Raw genomic sequence first — 22928 nt, 5'->3', positions numbered from 1 at the left:
AACCAAAGAGGAAATTAAACATTATCGGTTACTAATAAAAAGATAATTGCTTGCTCTAGTTTGTGGAAATCTTTGAAACACCCATGTATTGTCTTGTGTGAATCATCTTTGAATAAAATAAGAACTTCTGCTTTAAGAGCCCACCATCCATAAACTCAATCAATTATAATGAAATAGCCAGTACCTCCTGGCTTTTCAAGATTCACTACTTCAGCACCAGCAAACCTTTTTTAGGTGAATCTACATAAAGATGGATCAGAAAATTGTGTTTAAAAATTGTACTCTTAAAAAAGAAAAAAAATCTTAAATTTCTCTAGCATTAGAAATCATTCCTCAGTGAATTAACCAACATACTTATACTTCAGTATTAAAAACTAAGCAATCTACAAGCGTACAAATAATGTTTCAAAGACCTACCACAGTTACTTCCTTATTTAAATCAAGTTATTTCTAGAAGGCTGGGACGTTCTTTTGAGAGTATTAAAACTGTTTTTGCGATGCTCCTTTCTGAGGATCGGTCTCTCAGACTGTGAGGAACACCTTCAAATCCAGAAGCAGGCACAGGGGCATTTCCCACTGTACTGTATTAATATTTTTCTAATCTGTTGGCCAATTTTAATCCAATTTGATATAGTTTCTTACAAATTCTATGAAAATAGTCAGATTAAGATAGGAGCAAAAACCTACTAGCATCTCTGCTGGGGGATGGCAGTCAGAGTTCAGTGCTCGTTCGTCCTGCTTGGTGTATCAGGCATATACCCACATTTTTGCAGAACATTATGCCCAGAGCATTTTTCCACAGAGGGTTGACAGAAAAATTTTCAGCCATTTTTATAACACTCAACTGCTGCAAGGAGGGCTGGGCACTGGGACTGCAAAAGAAGCAGCCTATCTCCCAGGGTCCCAACAATGTCTATAGTGGATCTAGGCAACAAGAAAAAAGCTGACTGATCTGGATGCAGATGGAAGTAAGACAACAGAGCTGATGTGGAAAAGGAGACAAAGAAAAGACTAGGATAGAAATAGTTAAACAAAGGAGGTAAGGTAAGGAGGTTTTAGGCTAGTAATTTTACTGGGGAAAAAAAAGAAAAAAGCAGAGGAGCAGGGGAATGAGAAAGGTAGCTTCTTTTGTCAGACAGAAAGTTTGGAAAAACTATATTTGCAGGAGACCTACTGTAATTACAACACCAAACCACACACGTAAGGGAGGAGTTTCAATCTTAATAATCCTCTTTTGAAAAAAATGTAACCCCATAGCATAAAGATATTTTTTCACTTTTTCTTTTTTAGGTGTAAGGAATCGTTATACTAAAAATAATTCTTAGCAAAATAATTCAGTTATATTGGAAATTATGATGCATGTATTTGAATGCTATAAAGCCAAACTTTTTTTACTGCATTGTAGATCATATGAAGAGAGAGAAATCCATTTCTAATGCAGAAATAGCTGGTATGTGATGAATAACCAAAACACTCCCGCTCCTCCCCTATCTGGTACCTTCATACAGAGTAAACAAAGACAAAATTAAAATACTCCCAATTTCTGACAGAAAATTCTGTGAGATCTACTCTGCCACACAGTCAAGCAGGAATCATCCATTTGTTTAGTTTACTGGCATTCAAATGAGCAGCACAAATGCATAAAATATTATGAGAACCTTGAGCACTCCCTGCCCCTGCCCCTCCCCCCCGCCCCCAACCAGAAGCTGGTATTACCTCTATCCTCCTTTCCACCCCCCAGTTCCAAGTGTGCACTTGGCAGCTATCCATTGCTATCCAGTAACTCTGAAACAACACCAGTCAGAACTCAAAAGCCAACAACAAACATGGAACTGGACACAGAAAACTGAAGCTGTTCTTAGAGGTCATATTCAAGGGGTTTACATTCTCCTTCCACTATGCTAGTGGACTGTGTTGCTCTCTACATATTTATCAGAATGGCAGCCTCAAATCCAGATACACTATTCATTGCATAGGAAGCTCTTCTGGAAGCATTCAGGAAGCAAGATGGGATGCAAGAATATACTATGCACACAAATGTGCTTCTAGTCCTTGAAGGAAGAACACTATCAAATTGACAACAACAAAACCCCAGAAGTATATGCTATAATAAACTTTCAAAACCAGAAAATATTGCAAAACCAAAGAATGTGAGCTTTCAAACGTGACTTTACCATAATAGGAAAAGTATTTTAAACACTCTAACTTTAATATTTCATCAGGAAAGACACAGAATTAAAAAACATTATTGGTTTATTTCAGCAGAAAAGAATAGCAAAAATGTCAGTTATGAAAACAGTATCAGACCCAGATCCTATTACTTCAAGAATGATGTTTTCAGAAAGAAGTCTGGGCTTGGTAAATTCATGAGGGAGGTTTATAGAAACCCAGCCCCATACATCAAATAATTTTAAACAATTTGCCTAAGAAAGTACATTTTATGAAGAGACACTATAATTGAGGAGAGGCTACATTAACAACTTACTTTCAGACGGGCAAACTGAATAGCAGAAAATGCTCTCATGCCATTAACTACTGGAACCAGTCTATTATACAAAGCCTAGAAAAAACACACAAGAAGTTAATGAAAGAAGTCACAACCAGGAACTTGTTAAACAAAAAGCTAAAATTTTTATTTTATTCAGACTGATTTCAGCAAGAATTTCCCAACCATATACGTTGTGGATTAGCAATATAAAAAACAATTGTGAGAAGGTGGTAGGCTTTTGAGCAGTGCCTATGATTTAACAATCTAAATCCAGTTACCAAAGTAACTGTGTTTCTATGTTACACACACACACACAAAAGTATTACTTTTGAAATTGGGAACCCTTTAAAACTTCAACCAAGGTCCAAATTATTCAGACTATAACTATCATTTGCAAACTGGCCTAAATGCACATTTGTGTCATACCAAGTAAAGGGGATATGACAACAGTGCTCAGTTTTAACACTGGAGCCAAAAAACCAGGAGACTCCTTCCTTTACTTTCTCCCTTCTCTTTAAAGACTCAAGTTAGCATTTGTGTTAAGGTCACAACAGATTTAGTGGAAGGAAGAGGATCTAGTTTATTTTCCCCACAACCCCTTCTTCTTAAGGTACATCATACCAAACTATACATCAGAAGTGCAATTTTTAGCTTTAAAAGGAGTATATAAATCATTAACAAGAGTAAGATTTTTTTATATATATATATATATATGAATCATCTTTTATTAGACTATTTAGTAGTCTGAAATAGTTGACAGTGTTCTGGGCATAACATCCTTATGATAGTTACTTGCCAGAAAAATATATTCTATAACCAAAATTTCGCAACGGAACATAGAATGGCTTCAGCAACAGTTTCTGTTCACATGGTGAAAATATAAACAGATTATCAAATTATTTTGCTTTGAAATGCAGTTTATTGAAAAACTGAAAAGAAAAACTGTTATGTGGGTATCAGAAAACGATTCTCACCTTATCAGATTGAGTGTTCTCATGCAAGACCCTCGCATCAATAGCAGCAGCCAGCAAATTATTTGCAGCAGTTATAGCATGAATATCTCCAGTCAAATGAAGATTAAACTAGAAAGTGAAAACAACAAAATCTTTTTACAAGAAACTATTTAACTTGATCTATTAATCTCAGACACATTAGCAGCAACAATCATTGCTATCTCCTTGAGGCTGCAGCTCTGATGCAGCTCTGCACCAGCGTAGATGAAATATTATCTGGCTGAAAATACACTGAGCTATATGAGAGGCTTGTTTTCACGTGAATACGTGGTAAACTACCCTTAGTTTACCCAAACCCATGAACATCTTTATTCTTTCCTAAATGATCCAAGAACGAAAAGCCCAGGGCTATGGTTCTACATCAGTAATACTAAATCAGTTTACTGTTGGTATTTACTAATTGACCTGGGCCAAAGGTGCGGATTTCTGCTGAATCCCCTGGAGCACACTGTGCATGCTGGCTTTGGGGGTGTATGCCAGCTCTCTGCTAGCCATGGGAGAACAGCCCGTAGCTGATCAGGCATGAACATTGCTGACGTAAAGTTTGTCCAACCAAGTTTCATGGAAAGATCTGAAATCACCAGTTTAGGTTAGATAAGGACTTGTGTTACATAGGTACTGTATTTTTAATACATCTCTGACAGAAGGAGGCAGAAGGTCAGTTGTAATTGCACCGCAGCACTGACTGCGGAGGGGCACCGACAGCAAGTGACACAAGCCCTTGACTCATGTGCAACAGAGGATCAAAACTGTAACTGAGCACTACATTAGGGCTCTTCTTGGACCACTTTGCAGGTGGTACTTTACCAGTTTGGGCCATGGAGTGGTTTCGTTGAGCTATAAATTAGGCTCTTTTGGGGTGAAACCATCACACATTTTTCCAAACAAGCACTGTGAATGTATACATAAGCTTAGCCACACTTTCCTTATGTGTCCCATTGCCCAGAGAATCTACTTGTGTTTTATACTCCAGAAACCAACACAAAGCCCCTGGGCACAGGGCCGAGCCTGCTGAGGACAAGGGAGGGAGACTAAGGAAAGCCCCAGGCTGGGTCAACCCAACCAACAAGGAGCCAACCAACAAGAAACACTACACACGACATGGTCTACACTAAATTTCTGTCTTTGACTCGGCCTGTCCACAAACGCATGGATCACATAGCTTTCACATCATGAATATTGTGCTAGGCAAGGGTGCACAGTTCAGTCAGAGTATCGTCATTTTCACAGTAGGAGTGTTTTGAAAGCATGTACCAAGCTGGCTCCTTCCCAAGCTGGCATGTGATCTTCAGAAGCCCTCAAAAGAGAGTTAGGGATGACGCTATCTTCAACAGAAATCCATTTACTTGTGAGTAGAGGAAAGCTGTAGATTAATTTAGGGGTAAGAAAACAAATCTCTCACTTTGACAGTGCCAGAGCCCCCTGGGCTCCTCCCTGGCCCAGCGCCCCATGCCAGCCCCGGGGCCCTCAGCCCCTGCCCCAGCGACGCCGCAGCAGGGCCGGTCTCCTGCTCCCCTCAGCCCTGCCCGGCCATGGCGCCCACCGAGCCGGGCCCAAGTCCTGGCCTGGCCTTAACCCGTCCGCAGGGTGATGCCCGGGCTGGGGCTGTCCCAGTGCCCCCATTTGCCTGCTCCTGGCTGGGGCTGGGACGGGCCCTGGCTGCCAGGCCCTGCCTGGCCACCCCCATGACCTATTTTTCACAAGAGACTTCTCTGTTTCATCACTGTTGTTGAGACGAATCCTCTTCCTTTTACTTAACTAGCAAAAGTTGTGCTATGCACCCCTCTGCAGTATTCTGGGCATGCTTCACACCACCACAAGAGGATCAGCATGGCTACAAACAAGTCCATTTTGCCACACTTAGTGACTTCTGCTAAAAAGAAATATTAAATTTACATTTGAAAAAAGGAATTTCCTCAACCCACCAGTCCTTTGCCTCCCTGCCTTTTTCTACTCCACCAGAAAAGCAATGTTTTCTCATTCACTTTTGCAATAGATACAAATATAAAAGGAAAAAATTAGCAGTAGCAAGCTCTTTGTCTTGTATGTTACATGTGGATAGTGGGCTTTCTTCTAAGGAAGCATCTGAAGGATAGCCAAGATGTTACAAACATGTACAATATTCGTACAACATTTGTGTACCCCCAGTCCAGAGCCCCTCCACATCACACAGCAAGCATGTGGAGATGAAAAGGATCATGTGGAGATGGCAAGGACCACTCCAATTCTTCAAGCAGATCATCGCCAACAACAGAGTAACCACCTTGGCCTGCCCACCTCTTCCAGAGGGACAGGGACTTGCTGTCTCACCTCCTCCATGGGAATCACTTGAGCGTATCCACCACCAGCTGCTCCACCTGCACAGGAAAGCACATGGTCATATCAGACTTGCACCAGTTTTGGAAAAAAAACCACCGCCCTTAAACACACAAAGTGAAACATACAGTGTTGACGACACATTTCTCAGCATTTTGGTTTCTATTAGGGGATCAATGATGCAACCAAATAAACAGGATTTCCTTAAACCTCGCTGGCTTTTGTCAGCAGGTAGTACAAAGGGAATTCTTGACTTGAAATGAAAGGCTACACATGATGGCAAAGACTGGCCCAGTCTTTGGCTATGTAAGGGCAACCCTCTTCTCCTGCCCAGACTTAGGACATAGTCATGCACATGCAGCTGTTGGGTGGAAAGATGTAGCAGTCACGAGCACGAACTGCTTCTGAACAAAGCCTTCACACCCTTTCCTGAGTGCTCCTTCCCCATTGCCTCTCAGGGTACAGGCAAACAAGTTCACTGTAGCCTACACACAAGTTGAGTGGAGGGATTAAAACACTCACATGCACCAATCTTGGCTGAGAAGCACCAAGCACCAGCAGCCTTCCATCTGAAATCAAACCTGTTAACTTAAACTTCAGCAAAGCAAAGTAGAGCAGATGGGGAGTGCTTGCCCAGTTAGACACCAATCTCAGCTGAGAAATGGCAAAAAAAAGATTGCATTACTTCCTATCACCATTGAAGACAGGCGTGAACTCTGTCTGGTTCTTACCTGGCTCTCAGGCTCTTAAAGGGTTTCTAGGCAAAAAGGCAGCAGGCCATGATTAAAGGTGACAACTCAGAAGAACAGAAAGAAGAGGTTCAGACCCAGCCAAATGTATGATGCAGACACAGCTGAACCATACAAATAACTGCAAACTTCCTTAGCTTGGATATTTCCAATCAATGTGAGTGGATTTAGGACACCTTCTCAAGTAAGAATTAAACAGTAACATTTAGAGACATCTTTAGAGAGTCTCCATGCAGAGGAGCGGCTGGAAGAGTGTGTACTTGCACAAAACTCCTCCTGGCTAACAGATCCCCATGCCTTTCATATGTTTGGGCTTTATCTGCATTATCAATACACATTAAGTACATGAACATAGATCTGAACCTTGCATGGGAAGACATGTGCAAGAAACCTTTATCTGTTAGTCATATATTTATCAAAAAATCCAATATGCTACTATTCAGACAATCAACTGAGTGACGTAACTAAGGAAATAAAAAAGAAGAAAGAAAAAGAAAAAAAGTAGTATTTTCTTTTAATCTGAAAGAGGTCATATAGTCTGCAAATATTATGTACCTTTAACTCCAAAAGTAGGTCCTTGGGAAGGTTGTCTCAGACATGCAAAGGAATTAATGTTAAGGTGTGCAGTAAGCGCCTGAACGAGACCAACTGTGACTGTGCTTTTCCCCTCTCCTAGGGGTGTAGGGGTTATTCTAGCAAAACAAGAAAAAAGATTAATGAAATTCTTTGTTGATGTCAGCCTGGCTAAAGATATCAGAACTTACAGCTTTTGATTTCAATGAAGAATATTTGTACAGCAAATTTCAATAACATTACTTTATCTCCACAAAAATACTGCCACAATGTTAGCCCCTAGCTCAAGCTGGAATGATAATATACATGTGTCTTCTATTTAAGCAATTTATTATGATAGCAGAAAAAGAGAAGATTATTTTTGCAAAAGTTCTAAAAAGATTATATTGAATTTAGACATTTCTACTACAGCACAAATGTCTCACCAGTTTCATTAACAAACCATCCATCAAGATACTCTAGGCATGTATTAATACTTTTCTGTAGTAATGCACGAGAAGTTTTATTCCCACTGTTCACTCTTTGAATGAAATAATAGAATATTTTAAATTAAATAACTAACACTTTCATTTGTAGAGCTCAACTATCCCTCTCCAGCTTCCATGTCATCATAACCCTCAACAATGATGGATTAACTGCTTTTAAAACAGAACAGGACACAGAAGTCACTATATTCAACTGGACATGACATATTTTATACTTTTATTTTGTAATATTTTTGCAGATTTAAGGGTAATGAGGGACAACTCCAATCACAGTCCAACCTCCCATACAAAAGCTCAAAAGCCTCATGCTACAACTTCCACATCTAGACCATGATTGAACCAGGACAGAATTTTAGAAAGACATCCACTATTGAACGAGAGACTCTAACCTCCACTCAAAGACTTTACTCTTGTGCCTTTAATGAAGGGACAATGACAGTTGATTTTACCAACAGACAGCTTCATCAGCCTTCTGTGAATGAGAGATACCTCAGTTTAAGTGATGTCCTCCCTGCTTTCAAGGTCAGCACATTTGTTTATGATCCATGTTAAAAGCTGGGGGTATGGGGGTTTTCTCCTTCTTTTTTTTTTCTTCCTTAAAGTATGAACACATCTCATGCCTCCAAAATGCAAATTATTCACTTGAGGCACAGCATTTCTCCTTCTGACTGGCAAAGAAGAAAGCTCCAGTCCTTCTTCTACTCACACCCCTCTCACACAAGTCCTACATTTTGGCTAAGTGTAACTATTCATACCTTTGCTGCCTTCACTACCTGCAGAGAAGTAAGTACTTTAGTGAAGTTGATGTTAAGAACTAACATTCATTCCCAAGAAAATACAAGCATGCACATGTATCCTAGTCAAAAGAGGAACCCTCATCCTATCACCTCTTCAAAACTTGAGCTAAAACATCTAGCTCTAATTAGAAACACTTTTTCCAACTAGTAATGTTTCCAAGATATTACTATCCTCAGATCACAATTAAAATGGCATAAATACATTAGTAAAATCGTAAGATTCAGCTTAGTTCACAGGTTGACAAAGGCCCTTCTTTGTCCCACAAAATGTAAACACATTGAAAAACATAACGTCACAAATCTATCTTTTACATCATCATCAGATCCTGGGCTTTTTGTTAAAAAAAGAAGCCATTGTTAGATATGTCTGGAAAATTTTGGGCAATAGGAGGCAAGCCAAATTAATGTCTTCTATACTGTTTTAGGAAAGAGTTTTCTTATTCAGAAAACTAATGTTTTAATTCAAGTTCCAGCGAAAATGGTGTTTAGTACATCTGTAAGAGATTCCCTGAAGTAAGACCTTCAGAAATAGTGTTTTGTCTACTGATAGCTTTGAACTACTCTTATATGACCATGAAGTACATGGGTTACCGAATCTGAACACTTGTTTTTAGTAAGTTTTTCCCACGTTTATAACATCATGTTTGCCAAACATCAGATTCTAAAGCATCACCAATAACTTACTGTCCAGACTATTTCAAGATCACATCTTCCTAGAACCACACTCCCTTGACTTAAAAGGGAATTCACAGATTTTTAGGAAAATATCTACACAGAGCCAACAGAAGGTGGGAGATTTACAGCATATCCTAAGAGGATCCATTTTATTCTACTCTCAAAAGTGGGTTTGATCTCTGTTATCTTTTTATCCATACTATATCTTCTTATTTCCTTCTGAAATACTGCAGGAGCACAGAATCCTGCTTCATTTCTTTTACTTTCATGTTTGCAGCTCCTAAAAGCCCGGATGCCTTTTAATCTCTACATTGTCAGGACAGGGAGCCCTTCTCGTGTTACTGTTGCTACAATCACAGCTTCAGGTTTTCCCACCACTATTTCTGCCATCTCCATTTTGTACCAGGATCTTTACGTTTGTACAAAAATGCTTCTTTCAGAACACCACAGCCAGGTTAACTCACTTTCACTACCAGTTTCATTCTCCTGACTGCTGCTCTAACACTGGTGGCCCCACCATTCAAATCATTATTAGCATGGTTTCTCCCTCCCCCTTGTTATCCTGCTGTGTCATTCACTTTTGTCCATTGCCCTGATCTCATTTACTTGATCCTTTTATTCCTGTGCATTAAAGCCAGATTTAAAGAATATATGAGTAACCTTGAGGTATTACTGCATTCAAAGACTTAACAAGATAGTAACTCTTTAAGCTACTACTTATTTAAAAAAACAATTAACAGAACAAAGAAAACACTAAAAAGCAAATTATTCTGCTATGAAAAAAAGACACCTATAACTGGAAGTTACCAGTAAAGGACTTCCCACTAACCCAAAAAACTCAGTGCACAGTAATCTGCACTGCTAACAGAACAACTTTTATTTGCAGTGCTTCCTGTTGGTGGTTACCTCCATTTTTGAACATCGGACACACATAGTTCACACTCGAGACAGCTCAGACAGAACCATCACCAGGTTATTTATTCAAGTGCAGCTCAAAACACGGCAGAAGGTAACCTGGCATGCACAGCAGCACAGGAACTCTTTACAACTTTTATGAAACAAGCAAAACCAAACATGCAGCCTGCTATTCAGTAAAGGAAAGGAAACTGGAATCGACAAATGCACAACCAGAAGGCATGTTGGTGGTTTCATGAAGAATAGTATCTACTTGTCACAGAAGAGACACACAATTTGGTGCTGCATTACTAAAATGCTCTGGCAACTCAGCTGGCCTATTCTAAAATGGCTATGTAAAATGAGCTAGAAAGCATTGGGAATTTTCCATGATAAAGACCTTTTCCTGGGGAACAAAAAGAGAAACACAACATTGTTCACTGATATAACTGGGAGGAACACATCTTGCGTCTACTGCATTTCCAGTACATTGATACTCCGTACCAGCCACATCCCTACTGAGAATGTGGCACTCTGGAAGAACCAGCCTCCCCCAAAGAAGGGGTAAAAATGAACTAGAGCAAGCTTATTTTCACCAGTGTACTCATGCAAACACACAATGGTTTGCAGCAGTAAACAGGTAAGTCTTTGCAAACAGGACCTTGGGTTTATCGTATACACTTTCAATGTGTTCTTCGGATGGCTTTGTTAATTTTAATCTGTTCTCTCCCTTCTGAGAAGGCCTGTGGTCCTTAAGTTTCCTGGAACTAGAGTTAGTCTGCTGAATATCTAAAGGCTAAAAATGTCTAAAGGCAGCCGTGATGGAGGAAGAAAACCACCAGTCAGACTTCCATAAGTGGTCTATAGCACTTGGGTGACTCTCCCACAGAACCTCGTCCACTGCAGCAGGTAGAAATAGGTACAAATCCCTGCAAAGTCAAAACCAAGAATCTGACTTTTCAGTCTCTTTCCATCTAACAGAATTAAAAAAACGTGAGGACTCAATCACACTATTCAGTGAAGCCAGAGTGAATTCTGGACAATTCACTTACCTATCCTCAACTCCTCATCTTACCTGAGATGCCCTGGTAGAACACCTTTAATTCTCAGAGGCTCAGTAGCAGCCTGAAGACTACAGGAAAAACCTTAAGAGCTAAACAGTTACTTAACAGTTTCAATAGTTATCAGAACTTCAGTTTTAACTATTAGTTATTAAAAAACAGAACAAAACACAAAACCCTGCCTGAAATTAAAAGAAATTTATATTCCAATAAATTCCTTAGAAAGCTTATTTTAAATATCTCCCCTTTTGTACCTGGCCAACTTTGATGAGTTTTCATAAATAAAATAATCCACTTAAGCTGTTTTGTGGACATTCAGATGTTTTTGCTGGCTACACTACTGAGCCTACACTCTTGCAACTTAGGTCACTTGCTCACATGAGTATAAAATTACAACTGCCAATGGCTAACTTTAGCTCAATTGTGCAATGCTGTGTTTTGACCTTATGCAAATCCAGAAAAAAAAAAACCCTCCTTTAAAATACAGTAAATGTTAATGAACTTCAAGAGACTTTTACACCCATTTGCATTATTCTTTAATATGTTTTCAATCCAAACACAGAAACTTGACAATCGTTTTCCTCCTTAAAACTTCTTACTTTGCCACCTACCAAGCAGTCACCAGCTCCTTGGCAAAGTAAGTTTTCCATAACATTGCAAAGCCTTCTCTCTTTATGTATATCAAAACAAAGATAAGAATATGCAGACTTTTTGTTTGTTTGTTATACATCACATTAGCTTACAGTGGAGCTGTTTCTGTGGGAAAGCTACATGAGGTCTCCCAAAGAGAAAATAAACAAACAGTGAGATGATACACTGCACCAGCTGTAACCTCCTCACAGCTACCCCAGCCATTGTGACTCCAGCAAGAACTTTACTGGATATGTGACGATTCTCCTCTTTCAAATTGCCTATCTTCAGCTCCTCAGTATCAACAATTTCAAAGACTTTAATGGGTCCACCATTCCCATGATCCACATGGAAAGTTGTGAAGCCTAGTTATGGAGGGCATGGGCAATCAAGTCCCCATAAATGACAGCCTCACTACAAACATCTCCCATCCAAGATTGCAACTGTCAGAAATTTATTTCTGAGCACAGAAGTGTTGCAAGTCCTGTCACTTCATCAAGGTGAGATTATAACAACATTGCAATGGCATCCTCAAAACAGGATAGAAGTTTCCAGATACAAAAGCACAGTGATCACTGTGAAGCTAAAAAGACTGAACAAAGAACAAAGCCAGGAACAGGCTGCCAAATCCACAACCACAAACTCTGAAAAGCCAACAAGACCCATCCAAGACAATTCCAATCTGAGCTGTGCAATGACATGACAAATACATGACAAACTGTCTCAGCCATGACTTTGTTTTAGAGTGTCAGATGTTTCAATGCATCAACACAGTGGTATTTTCCCCTTTTATTCTTCCCAACATTTTTCCTTTTTTTTTTTTTTTTTATTTTTTATTATGTCCACTGTTTTTCTTATCTTTTAAGGACCTTGTGGCCCAAGAATACAGTAAACAGAAATACAATCCAACACATACCCATTAGAAGTAAAATGCAATTCCAAATCTGAAAATTTTGTCCCTAAGATATTTACCATCGTACAACTTGTACAAGCATTAAGTTAGTATTTATTTCCCTCAATTTTTACCTTACCAAAAAGGTAGTCCATCACAAAACAATCTATTCATGTTCAGTGAAAAGTACCAATTTTACATTTTCCAGCATTCAAAATCCAACACACTTCTTATTAAAAGAAGCATTATATTTCATAATTTTTCCACATTCTATTATTCCTCAGCTTGCATTTCTGAAGTGAACAAGTTTCCAGAATTATCTGGTAAAAATGCACTGCAGCATTTAAGAACAAAAATGCTGGAAGACACACAGAGTCTAATTTTAGATGTAGTTTCATATTGTGTTTATGAATATGCTATTTAGATGCTTGAATGCATGGTTAAATTACACTGGGCACTAAACTGAGCTACTAGGTCATGCACAAGCTTCATTCATTTGCATGCTGTCAGTTTGCAGTGAATGGAAGGCAGTTCACATTAAATATACTGCAACATAATCTTTTTTTTGCACACTAAAAGCCTGTATGCAGGCAGCTGATGCTGAAGAGCTAATTACTCCATCATAACTTGTGGCTCTGACCCCAAGGTGTCTTAACACAAGCCCTTAACATGAGTCAAACACGCACACACACCTGCCCCCCCCCCAAAAAAAAAAAAAAAAAAAAAAAGAAGTGAGAATGAAAAGAAGTAAAAAGAATCTCTCCACACAGAAGAAAATGGAAGTTATGAAGAAATTAAGACTTCATCCTATTTTTGGGTGACATGATCTGTTAATCAAACTGCAATATTTGCAGCATACAAGTATGTATTGGATGAGGTATTTAGGCATATTTGTGTGCATTCAGAAAGTACAAAAAAAAACTTTCCAGTTAGCAGCAACTTTTAAAAGTTGCTTTTGGGATATAGCACATCAGGAAGAAACTAGAAGATCATTTGCAGCAAATATTTATAATTCCTAGACCTCATGAAACATTTAAACCCAATTGTGGAATTACAGGCACAAATGTCACTGGCTGCATCGTGGACAGAGATTGGAAATTTTGCAGCTTGTTGAAAATACACACACACACTTTTCACATATGAAAAGTGCATGTCATACATAACAAATACTTTCATCAGACCAAATACCCTATATATCTTAAATGTTTCCTCTGAAGCACTAAAAACTTATTCTGAAGACCTATACTGCATCATTCTAAAAGAATTTCTAAATATCTTTGGTTATTGTGAACAAATATAATAAACCAAATGGCAGGTTATGGTTGACCTTGCCTTTGCAGGGAGGGCATGCAGAAGGCAACTGAGGATATTATTTTACTCCCTGATTTCCACACTTGACTGATACTTGTTTTTTACTGTACTGAACATTTCACCCTGAGATGCAGTTCCTGACTTTTCTTAAAATTATTGTCTGCTACGGTCATTTCAGAACATGAGAACAGCTGAGAACACATAAACACATCACATATATATTTTATATGTACAATATTTCAAAGTCAGACCTCGAACTCCCTCAGAAGAGGACATTCCCACTACTGTAGCCACCTTTGCCCAGGCACTCCTCCTGCAGCAGATGCGCCTTTGTACTCACCCTACCAGACGTAATGACTTCAGAGATGTCAAATAGCAACATAGTACATAATCAAGTCTTGGAGGTACCAAACCCAGCCATTTGTTTGTGAAACACAGTTCAGTCATTAGACATGTTATATAAACTTCAGAAGATACAATGTTCTATTTGTTGCCAGATTTTCATGTTGCTAGTCAAAACTTCCCCATTTCTTCCCCATGTATACACAGTTCTGCCTGTGCCAACATAACAGCACTCAGACAGTTGCATGAGGTATCTCCCTTGAAGAATAGGAGACAAAATGGTGTTAAGAAGTATAAGCACTGGTACACACAATCTGACACAACCAAAGTCCACCTGAATGGGGCTTTGCATCATGTTGTCTTCCACCTCCAGACATTTTCAAATAACTTCTGCTTCTGTGAGACTCTGCTGCTAGAGAAGCCTGGCACAGCGTGGAGCATGGCACCCAACTGATGCAGTTGACAACATGAGTCTGAAAGTGCATGGTAGCAACTTCAAGCTCAGCCAAATGCTTTTGTTTCTCCAAAACAGTAAAATACAAAATAAAACTCTACTGAAGGAAACCAAGTTCAACCAACTATTATTTCCTTGTCTTAAACAACTACTCCAACATTCTTCATCAACATCTTTATACATTGCAGTGCTATCATACAGCTTTGAAAACAGCTTCATAACCTGCCTCCCTTAGCTTTGTAACATCCAGTCTCTCAGTCTACAATGGCTCCATCTCAGATAGTGCCAGAAATCCAGGTTGTCCCCACAGGAAGGTAGTAAAGCAGATGGCTTGTGAAACACTACCCCAGTGGAAGAATCGGTAGATCAAGGAGTTAAGAACAGCCTTCTCCTTCCTAAAGCTGTATTTTAATACTGATTGGTTTTACTTACAAGGAAGCGATCATATAGATTAATGGAGACTAGAAAGAATACATTGCAGTTAAAATATTAATGAAAACCTTCACATGCTTGTTCACAATTAGAAGTTTCCACTTAGCAAGCCAAGTGAATGAAAAACTGTTGTGTCACTGAACGCAGAAAAAACCTGTAGCTCTTCAGAAGAGAAGCGCATAATTCCTGCTGAGCATAGCATTTGCTTATAATCGTGGGAACATCGAGCAGGATAAGCCTGCCTGGAGACATGTCTACATTTCAGAGAAAAAACATGGCTTTTTAAACTTTGTAATCTGTTCTTCAATAAAAAAGTATTTATTGTTAATATCAACAGATTAGCATGTAGCTTCTGCTAGTTTGTTTATAAACAGCCACAATACACACAGACTTGAATATTCAAGTTAAACACTTAAAATTCTGATAAAACAGTAAGAAAATCTCCACATACAGACAACATTTAAGAAGCTTAGAACAAATTAGCTTTTATAAAGTATACTTTACTTCAGTAATAAAAGTTTGGAAGAAAAGTTGTGTTACTCAAAAAAATGCCAAAACCTGCTCTCTTTCAGAAGAGAGCAGTGTACAGTCGAAAACATTCAGTGTTCTTATTTGTTCAGTGCATTAAAAAGATGTAAGTTGCATGTTTACATTAATTTGAGTGGAAAGAGTGGACATTAGTGACAATGCTGTGCATTCTTACCCAGCAACTAGAACATATTTTCCATCTGGTTGATCCTTTAACCTTTCCAGCAGGGACAAACGTACTTTGGCTTTGGTTTGGCCATAGATCTCAATTTCATCTGCAAGCAATCCTATCTCCTTGGCAAGTACATCAACAGCTTTTGGACTCTGCGCTCGGGAAATTTCAATATCACTGGAAAAGAAAACAAATAGGAGCCAGGAGATTTCTGTCAGCTTAGGTGGTCGACGACAGAGCACAAAATAACAGCAAATACTCCAACAATGGGGTTATTGTAATCAGTTTTTCAATCCCCTCTCACATTTTATTAACCAAACCTAAATATTAGCCAACACCTAATATAACATTGAAAATCATATGCAGCGTTTGTTAATTGTTACAATTTCACAGAGTTCTCTCGTTTAATCAGATTCCAAATATTACGTAATGCTTTCATATCAAGCTAGAGACATGTCTGCTGGATGCTCAAGCATGTCCCATTGGAATGGATGTTTCTGGTTTTGTTTTTCTTCTCTCTCCCAGTATATTTCAGCACATACACTTTACTAAAAAGTGCATACATTCCTTGGCCAAGAGTCACGTAAACACATTAGCTAAACCTGATGCTTGTGCATGTAGCGCCTTTCAGCAGAGGGTAGCGCCAAGCAAGCTACGCCTCGCTAGTCCCCCATGAGGGCACCAAAGGAAACAAGGCATTTGAAGATCAGCTCATGCACTCCTGAAACATAGCTAAATTAAAAATGGCCATACATCAGGAGTTTAATGCACAGGGCTCAGGCCAGAAGTCCAGTGAGCTTATAAACTATTTCCAGCAAGGACTGTGGGTGGCAGCTGAGGCAAGAGAACAAGCATGGAGCAAGCACATAGGGTAGATTGCCTGAGGGGAGGTGGCTGTAGGCTGGGGGACACTATTATATCTGCAATTCCTGACTTGGACCCCCTGGGGTCTTTGGATTTAATACTCCTTCATGGATTTTCCATTTGTGAGCTTGACCTAGTTGCCCCTTACACCCACATAAGCGTTTAGCAGCTGTTAGCTCCCACAGCAGTAAAGTCTAGCGCCCAGCACACAAGATTTGAGGAGTTGTCTCCTTTGGGTTTGAATTGCTCACATCACCATAAAAGCAAGTTTAAAAATGACCAAGAGATTAATTACTTTCAGCCTAACCAGGCTAAATTCCTTCCTGCGTCTTCAGTTGATTATAATATTTTTAAGATAAAATCTGGCAATGGCATCAAAGCTAACGTCCTGAACTTTCAAACAGCCTGAAAGACCTCAAACATCCACAGATGAATACAGGACTACTGCCAGATCTCAGCTCTACATGTGGACTTCGGCTGTTCTGCATCCACCATCAAATGATCAGTTTGTGCCAACTTAACTGCTTGCAATTCTTTGAGGACATTCTAAACTGGGACCATTATTCAATTCTAATTCAAGTATCCCACTTTTGCACTCCACAGCAGCTAAGTGAAACACAGAAATCATCCATCCATCCAATTATGTAATCCAGTACTACAGGACAAGAAGCTACTCAATCACAGCACACAATGGTTGGGTTGCAGACTGTTTCATTGCATATATTAACCTTGAACCTGCTTTCTTTTGAAGACATACTAAATGCTTCCTCTTGCATGGAAGGATATATCTTTGGCTTTCTTCTGCATTACTTCAAACACAACTAGCCATAAAAATGTATTGAGAACACAAGATGCAGTGACTTACAAACACCACATGACAAAGAATATTTGAAGTTTTGGTTCAGAACACTCTACATAAAAATAATTTGAGTTCCAGAAAAATATTGGTAAGTTGATGACAGCGTGGTCCATTAAAGAGTGAAGCAAGGAAAATTTGTAGGGTCACTGTTCTCCTACTAAATCAATTGATCTTTTGGCAACAGGAGAAGGGTGCAGATTAATATGACAGAAAGTTAATCTGCCTTTTCTTTTTCCTCCGACTAACTATATCAGCCTCTTTACTAAAACACAGAAGCTATTTCTTCAAATCTCAGGCCAGACTATCAAGATTCCCTGCAGCAATCTCAGCCCTTCCTATTTCCCTCATTTCTTGGGCCACAAATGCCTCCCTCGTCAGAGTTCTGAAGAAACAATGAAGCTTTTCCCACCTTGCAGGTACCACTACTAGCAAAATATGGAAGAATTACAACTAACCAAGCTGTACACTTATAAATAAATTAAAAAGTAAAGAATTTCTAAATAAATAAAATTACAAATATTTTTAGAAGTCAAGTAAAACTGACAGTGGATGCTAACAGTTCTCTGTTGGTAAAACCATTGCTGTAGTCATTTTCCCATTTTCCTTCAAAAACCATCAAGGCAACTAGACTTCTAACAGCTCAGAAATCCTTTAACGACAGATTGCACACTGATACATTTAATACAGTGATAAAAGGCATAATGTCACAATGAATTGGCATTTCTACTCAAACTGGGACCAAACAACACATATGAAATGTTTGCATCTAGTCTACTATTTCTGGTAAAAGTATTTTCTAAAACACAGGAAATTAAAGATTTAATTATAACTAGCATTTAGAAGTCTACATGTGTAGCTAGCGCTTTTAGTTTGACAATATGTTCTCTATATTGGAAATTGCAGAATTATTCAACAAGTTACATTATTCAATATTGCTGGAAACGTGCAACAGTGATTCTTCTGCACAAATGAGAATTGTTAAGCAAAAAGGCCTCCATTGACAATTGCAAGTCATAATTTAAAAAATACAGGAAAACTTAAAAGATGGGAGGAGGCTCTACATCGACTCAGCCTGTGTGCTGGATTTTTTTTTTTGACAGCATATTTGTAAGAAAATCTTGCATTCCACTTCCAGTATCTTTGGAAATACTTCAATTAACACCCAGATCCCACAGAAATCAAAAAGCAGATGTTCCTAGTTTTAAGCAGTTCTAAGCAGCTTTGCCTCATTTTCAATGAAAACTCCATCTGTTTCCACACAATGTAGTGTATTACTGTAAGACTACATTTTATTGCAGGATACTTTCCATCTGATAAGTTATTTTACATTTAAAAGGAAAAAAAAAAACATAAAGCTATAGAATTATCAAATAAATGGAAGTCCTATTACTGGTTATATTATATGCCATTATATATTAATTATGTAAATATTTATGTACTAAACACACAATGTCATAAAGAGGGTTGGGAATACTTTTTTGAGAGTTTTTTCACCATCACACTCATGACATCACACACTTTAATCTACCTTTTCACTGTATTATTTAAGGATAGATTCTGCAGGCTTTAATTCCAGAAATGTTACATGTTGGCCCAAGAAAAGCTCAAGTATTTCTTCCCCCTTGTGCCCCCGGGTGCAATACAAAACTCATCCTTTTGGCATCTCTGTTTTAAATTGAAGTTGTGTCCATTCCCATTGAAATGATGTAAGAGACAGTGAAAAATGAATCAAAGTGCTTAAGAAAGAAAACATTTTGTTACAGCTTCCCAAAAACAGAGCAGTGGGATTCAGAATTACAGAATCACAGAGTGGCTAAGCTTGGAATGAACCTCTGGAGATCACCTGGTCCAAGCCGTCTGCTTGTGCAGGGCCACCTCGAGCCAGTTAGTTGCTGAGGAACATGTCCAGATGGCTTCTGAGTATCTCCAAGGAAGGAGACTACACAACGTCCCTGGGCAATCTGTGCCAGCGCTTGGTCACCCTCAGTAAAAAAGTGTTTCCTGATGTTCAGATGGAGCTTCCTGTGCTGCAGTTTGTGCCCACTGCCTCTGGTCTTGTCACGGCACCACTGGAAAGAGCCTGGCTTCATCTTTTTTGTACCCTTGTGTTTATATACATTGTATTTATACATATTGATAAGATCCTCCTAAGCCTTCTTTTCTCCAGGCTGAGCAGTCCCAGCTCTCTTTGCCTTTCTTCCTATGTGAGGTCCCTTCAGCATATGCATGGCCCAGAAGCAGGCATATAACCAACCACAAAAAAAGTCAACATCTTCCTACAGAGCAGAACCTCACTTCAAGTCCTTGGTTCCTCTCTCTATCACCCAACACAACAACACACAGCAAAGCACTTTAGCACAGCACAGAGCATAGGCTGCTCATGTCAGAGATGCCAGCCACCGTGCCAAGGCAGACCTAAAATCCCTGTGGCTCAGCGTGGCCTTGGGAGGTGAATGACAGGAACTGGTTGGAAAGGTTCTGGCTACAAGAATAAATATGCTTCCTGCTTTCCACATCTACACAGGAATTTAAAGGTCTAATACAGAAGAAAAGTGCTTCTTCTGAGGGAAGAAAATAAATACAAGACCAAATGCATCAAAACCACTGGGCCTTAACTAGATCCATTAACAACTTCCTACATTAGGGTTTAGCGATTAGGAACTTGTATTTTGTATTTATGTTGGTGTGACACAAGGCTTCATCTTCCTCCCTCAACAAAACCTTCCAGCGTTAGGTCTTCATTAAATAAAGCTTGGCTCCAATGCACATCATAAAAAAAAATAAATTATAGGAAACAGAAGGACATGGTCACAATGAAGCATACAACAAAACAGCACATGTAGTCCACAGAAGCAGATAAGCAGATTAAAAATTAATTAGATATGGACCATTTGTAGGTTCATTGTCACATTTAACTCTTGCCTACCCTTTTTTTTTTTATTTATTAAAAAAGCACTTATTACCTGGGCACTGGGGAGAGGGGCTGCAGTTTCAAGCAGCGGAGGTTCCACTTCCTGTACTGCTGGGACTGGATCCATCGCTCCGTGTTTTTCACCATGTTCTGTTTTTAAACAAAATAACAGCACACACCAGCTGCATCATAAATGTTGAACACTAATTTCAAACAATCTCAAGAGTATGTTGAAATAACTTCTATGGCACAGGCTAAGAAAAAAGCAGACTTAAAATATCTTTCCATTTCATGGTTTTAGGATGAAAGAAAAACCACTGCACTATTACTGTGCTATTGTTTGTCCACATTTCAAAAAGAAACAAGATAACACATAAGTTTCAGGGAAAAATCTCTAATTAGGCACTTAGAGATTTTATTGTGGTAAAATGGAGAACTACTATTCTCTCACACCTTAAAAATAATGGGAGATACTAATTGCTCACTGATACTCACACGGCTTCCCCACAAAACAATGAATTTTTGGACCCACTGTTTATCACACTACAAAAACATGTGCAGATACAATTAATCTTACCAGAATAAGTAACATTAGTCTATTGATACAAGTGCTTCTGCCAAGCTTTACTGTAATCATCAGATTTATGGTATATTTCATTTTTAATTTACCTTTCTCTAACTACATGTAACAGGCACGACTCAACCTAACCAACTGATTAGGAGTTGCTATTAAAATGGAAGGCAAGTAAGATGTTCAAAAGAGCAAAACAAAAATTAGTATCTAAACTGCAGAAGCAATTTCTACAACTTACAGAAAGAGCAACAAATTTACAATGTTTGAAGTTACACTAACCTGCATCCGCATTGCTATTGCAAGACAACCAACAACGTTCTCAGCAGCATGGCTGTTTTGCTGACCATAGTTGTGTTTCCCTGTAAGATAGAAGTATTGTACTAATAAATCACAAAGCTTTGTGAGTGGGAACACGTGTATTCGAAAGCTATGTCCAAAGAAAAAATTTCTAAACATTGATACATAGGTGGCTTCTTTGATACTTCAAATGAAATCACCCAGGAGGATGGATATACTGTGGAAACCAGAGAGGAACTGTATGCTCTGAAGCATATTATGCAAACACACACGTGCATATGATAAAGCATACACATACTTGAGAAAGAAAATAAGGAAACTCAGAGATTAATTCCAGGATCCAAATAATTGCTTTTGGATACAAACAAATAAATGAATAAATAAAATAAAAAAGCCAGACAGCTGTGAGGATTTGAAAAGCTGTATGTATGTTAAACAGAACACCTAAATGAGTGTGGTAGACTCATCTTCTCCACACACCCAGTCCAGCGAGAGAGGACAATGAAATGATCACAAAATACTATATAGGATTATTATGCAATGGAATTTATAACTTGGAATTAGAATATGCAAATTTTTTTGAGCAGAAAAAGTTATTTTCATCAATGTGACATTAAAAGTAGATATTCTGAAGAGCCTACACAATTCAGAGTGACTGCAACTTACAGACAGTTACAATTGTTTCTAATGGCAATATACAATATAATAATTATACATTAGCTATCCTAGCTAAACATAATATTTCGTCATTTTCCTGTAATCCTTCTTCTGGCTTGTTCTTCTTTTGCTGCTTATTGACTTTTATCTAGACACAATTTCTCCAAAATTCACATCCTAGTCTCTGTGGGCATATCAAGGCCCTAGTCTCATTCTGAAGGGCGTATACATAACTGTAATAAAAAAATAACAACTGTACACTGACAGCTTTAACCTCTCCCCCACAGGGGAACTGCAGTGCAAACCCTGACCTGGTCAAGCTCTCCCTCTACTCATTCCATCTGTACAGATCATGAAATGCGCACGTTGCCTCGCACAGTCCCCCCTCCCGACAAGGGCCCGGCAGTGGCAGGGCACAGGAACCTGGGGCTGGAGTCACAGCGGCAGGCAGAGGAGTGCAGAGAGGCTGGCACAGCACCCCATCACACCACACCCAGCTCCAGCCCACCCTCACACCCATCACCGAGAGAGCAAGAGACCCTTTTCTGCAGACATCCTCAGCCTCATTCAGTATGTTTTCTAATCCTTTCTCAAACTTTCTTGCCAGCAGGCATCTATACATCAGTGACAAAGCTAACCAAGCAGAAGATGACAGTCCTGACATTAAACTCTAATTGAGAAAGTGTCTGAAAAGTCCTTGTACTTGCATTAACACCTGTCATTAAAAAAAAAATAAAATCTTCTGGAGATGCTGCTTTAGACTCAGACAGAGGAGTTTTACTGGAACAGTCTATCACAGTCGTAAGTTGACTGTTGTTGCTTTGAGACCAGGCTGGGACAGCTGCCAAAGAGACAAATGATGCAGGAAGAATGAAGTTTAAAATCCCCTTTCAGACAGCTGTGCTTTACAGAAACATTTCAACTTTTTACGTTATTTGGCTTAATACGACTTCT

At 38.9% G+C, this 22928-nt stretch overlaps 1 protein-coding gene across 8 annotated transcripts in view; it reads right to left on the bottom strand.

Annotated features, from left to right (window-relative positions):
* The window catches only part of MTHFD1L (methylenetetrahydrofolate dehydrogenase (NADP+ dependent) 1 like), a 157118-nt gene that overhangs the window by 113012 nt on the left and 21178 nt on the right, over positions 1 to 22928 (bottom strand). For 5 of the 8 annotated variants that reach the window (XM_040598296.1, XM_040598299.1, XM_040598304.1 and 2 more), the window contains exons 9-15: positions 21300 to 21379; positions 20499 to 20596; positions 15816 to 15989; positions 7122 to 7258; positions 5779 to 5858; positions 3463 to 3570; positions 2486 to 2560 (exon numbers count right to left, since the gene is read on the bottom strand). In XM_040598296.1, coding sequence (XP_040454230.1) covers positions 2486 to 2560; positions 3463 to 3570; positions 5779 to 5858; positions 7122 to 7258; positions 15816 to 15989; positions 20499 to 20596; positions 21300 to 21379 — 752 coding nt within the window. The remainder of the gene's footprint in view (positions 1 to 2485; positions 2561 to 3462; positions 3571 to 5778; positions 5859 to 7121; positions 7259 to 15815; positions 15990 to 20498; positions 20597 to 21299; positions 21380 to 22928) is intronic. The other 3 variants (XM_040598298.1, XM_040598300.1, XM_040598303.1) reach the window with 2 other exon arrangements.

The sequence above is a fragment of the Falco naumanni genome, chromosome 6 (genome assembly GCF_017639655.2).
Source record: "Falco naumanni isolate bFalNau1 chromosome 6, bFalNau1.pat, whole genome shotgun sequence".
Classification (NCBI taxonomy): domain Eukaryota; kingdom Metazoa; phylum Chordata; class Aves; order Falconiformes; family Falconidae; genus Falco; species Falco naumanni.
The sequence above is the reverse complement of the archived record's forward strand: the minus strand, read 5'-3'. Positions and strand labels throughout refer to the sequence as shown.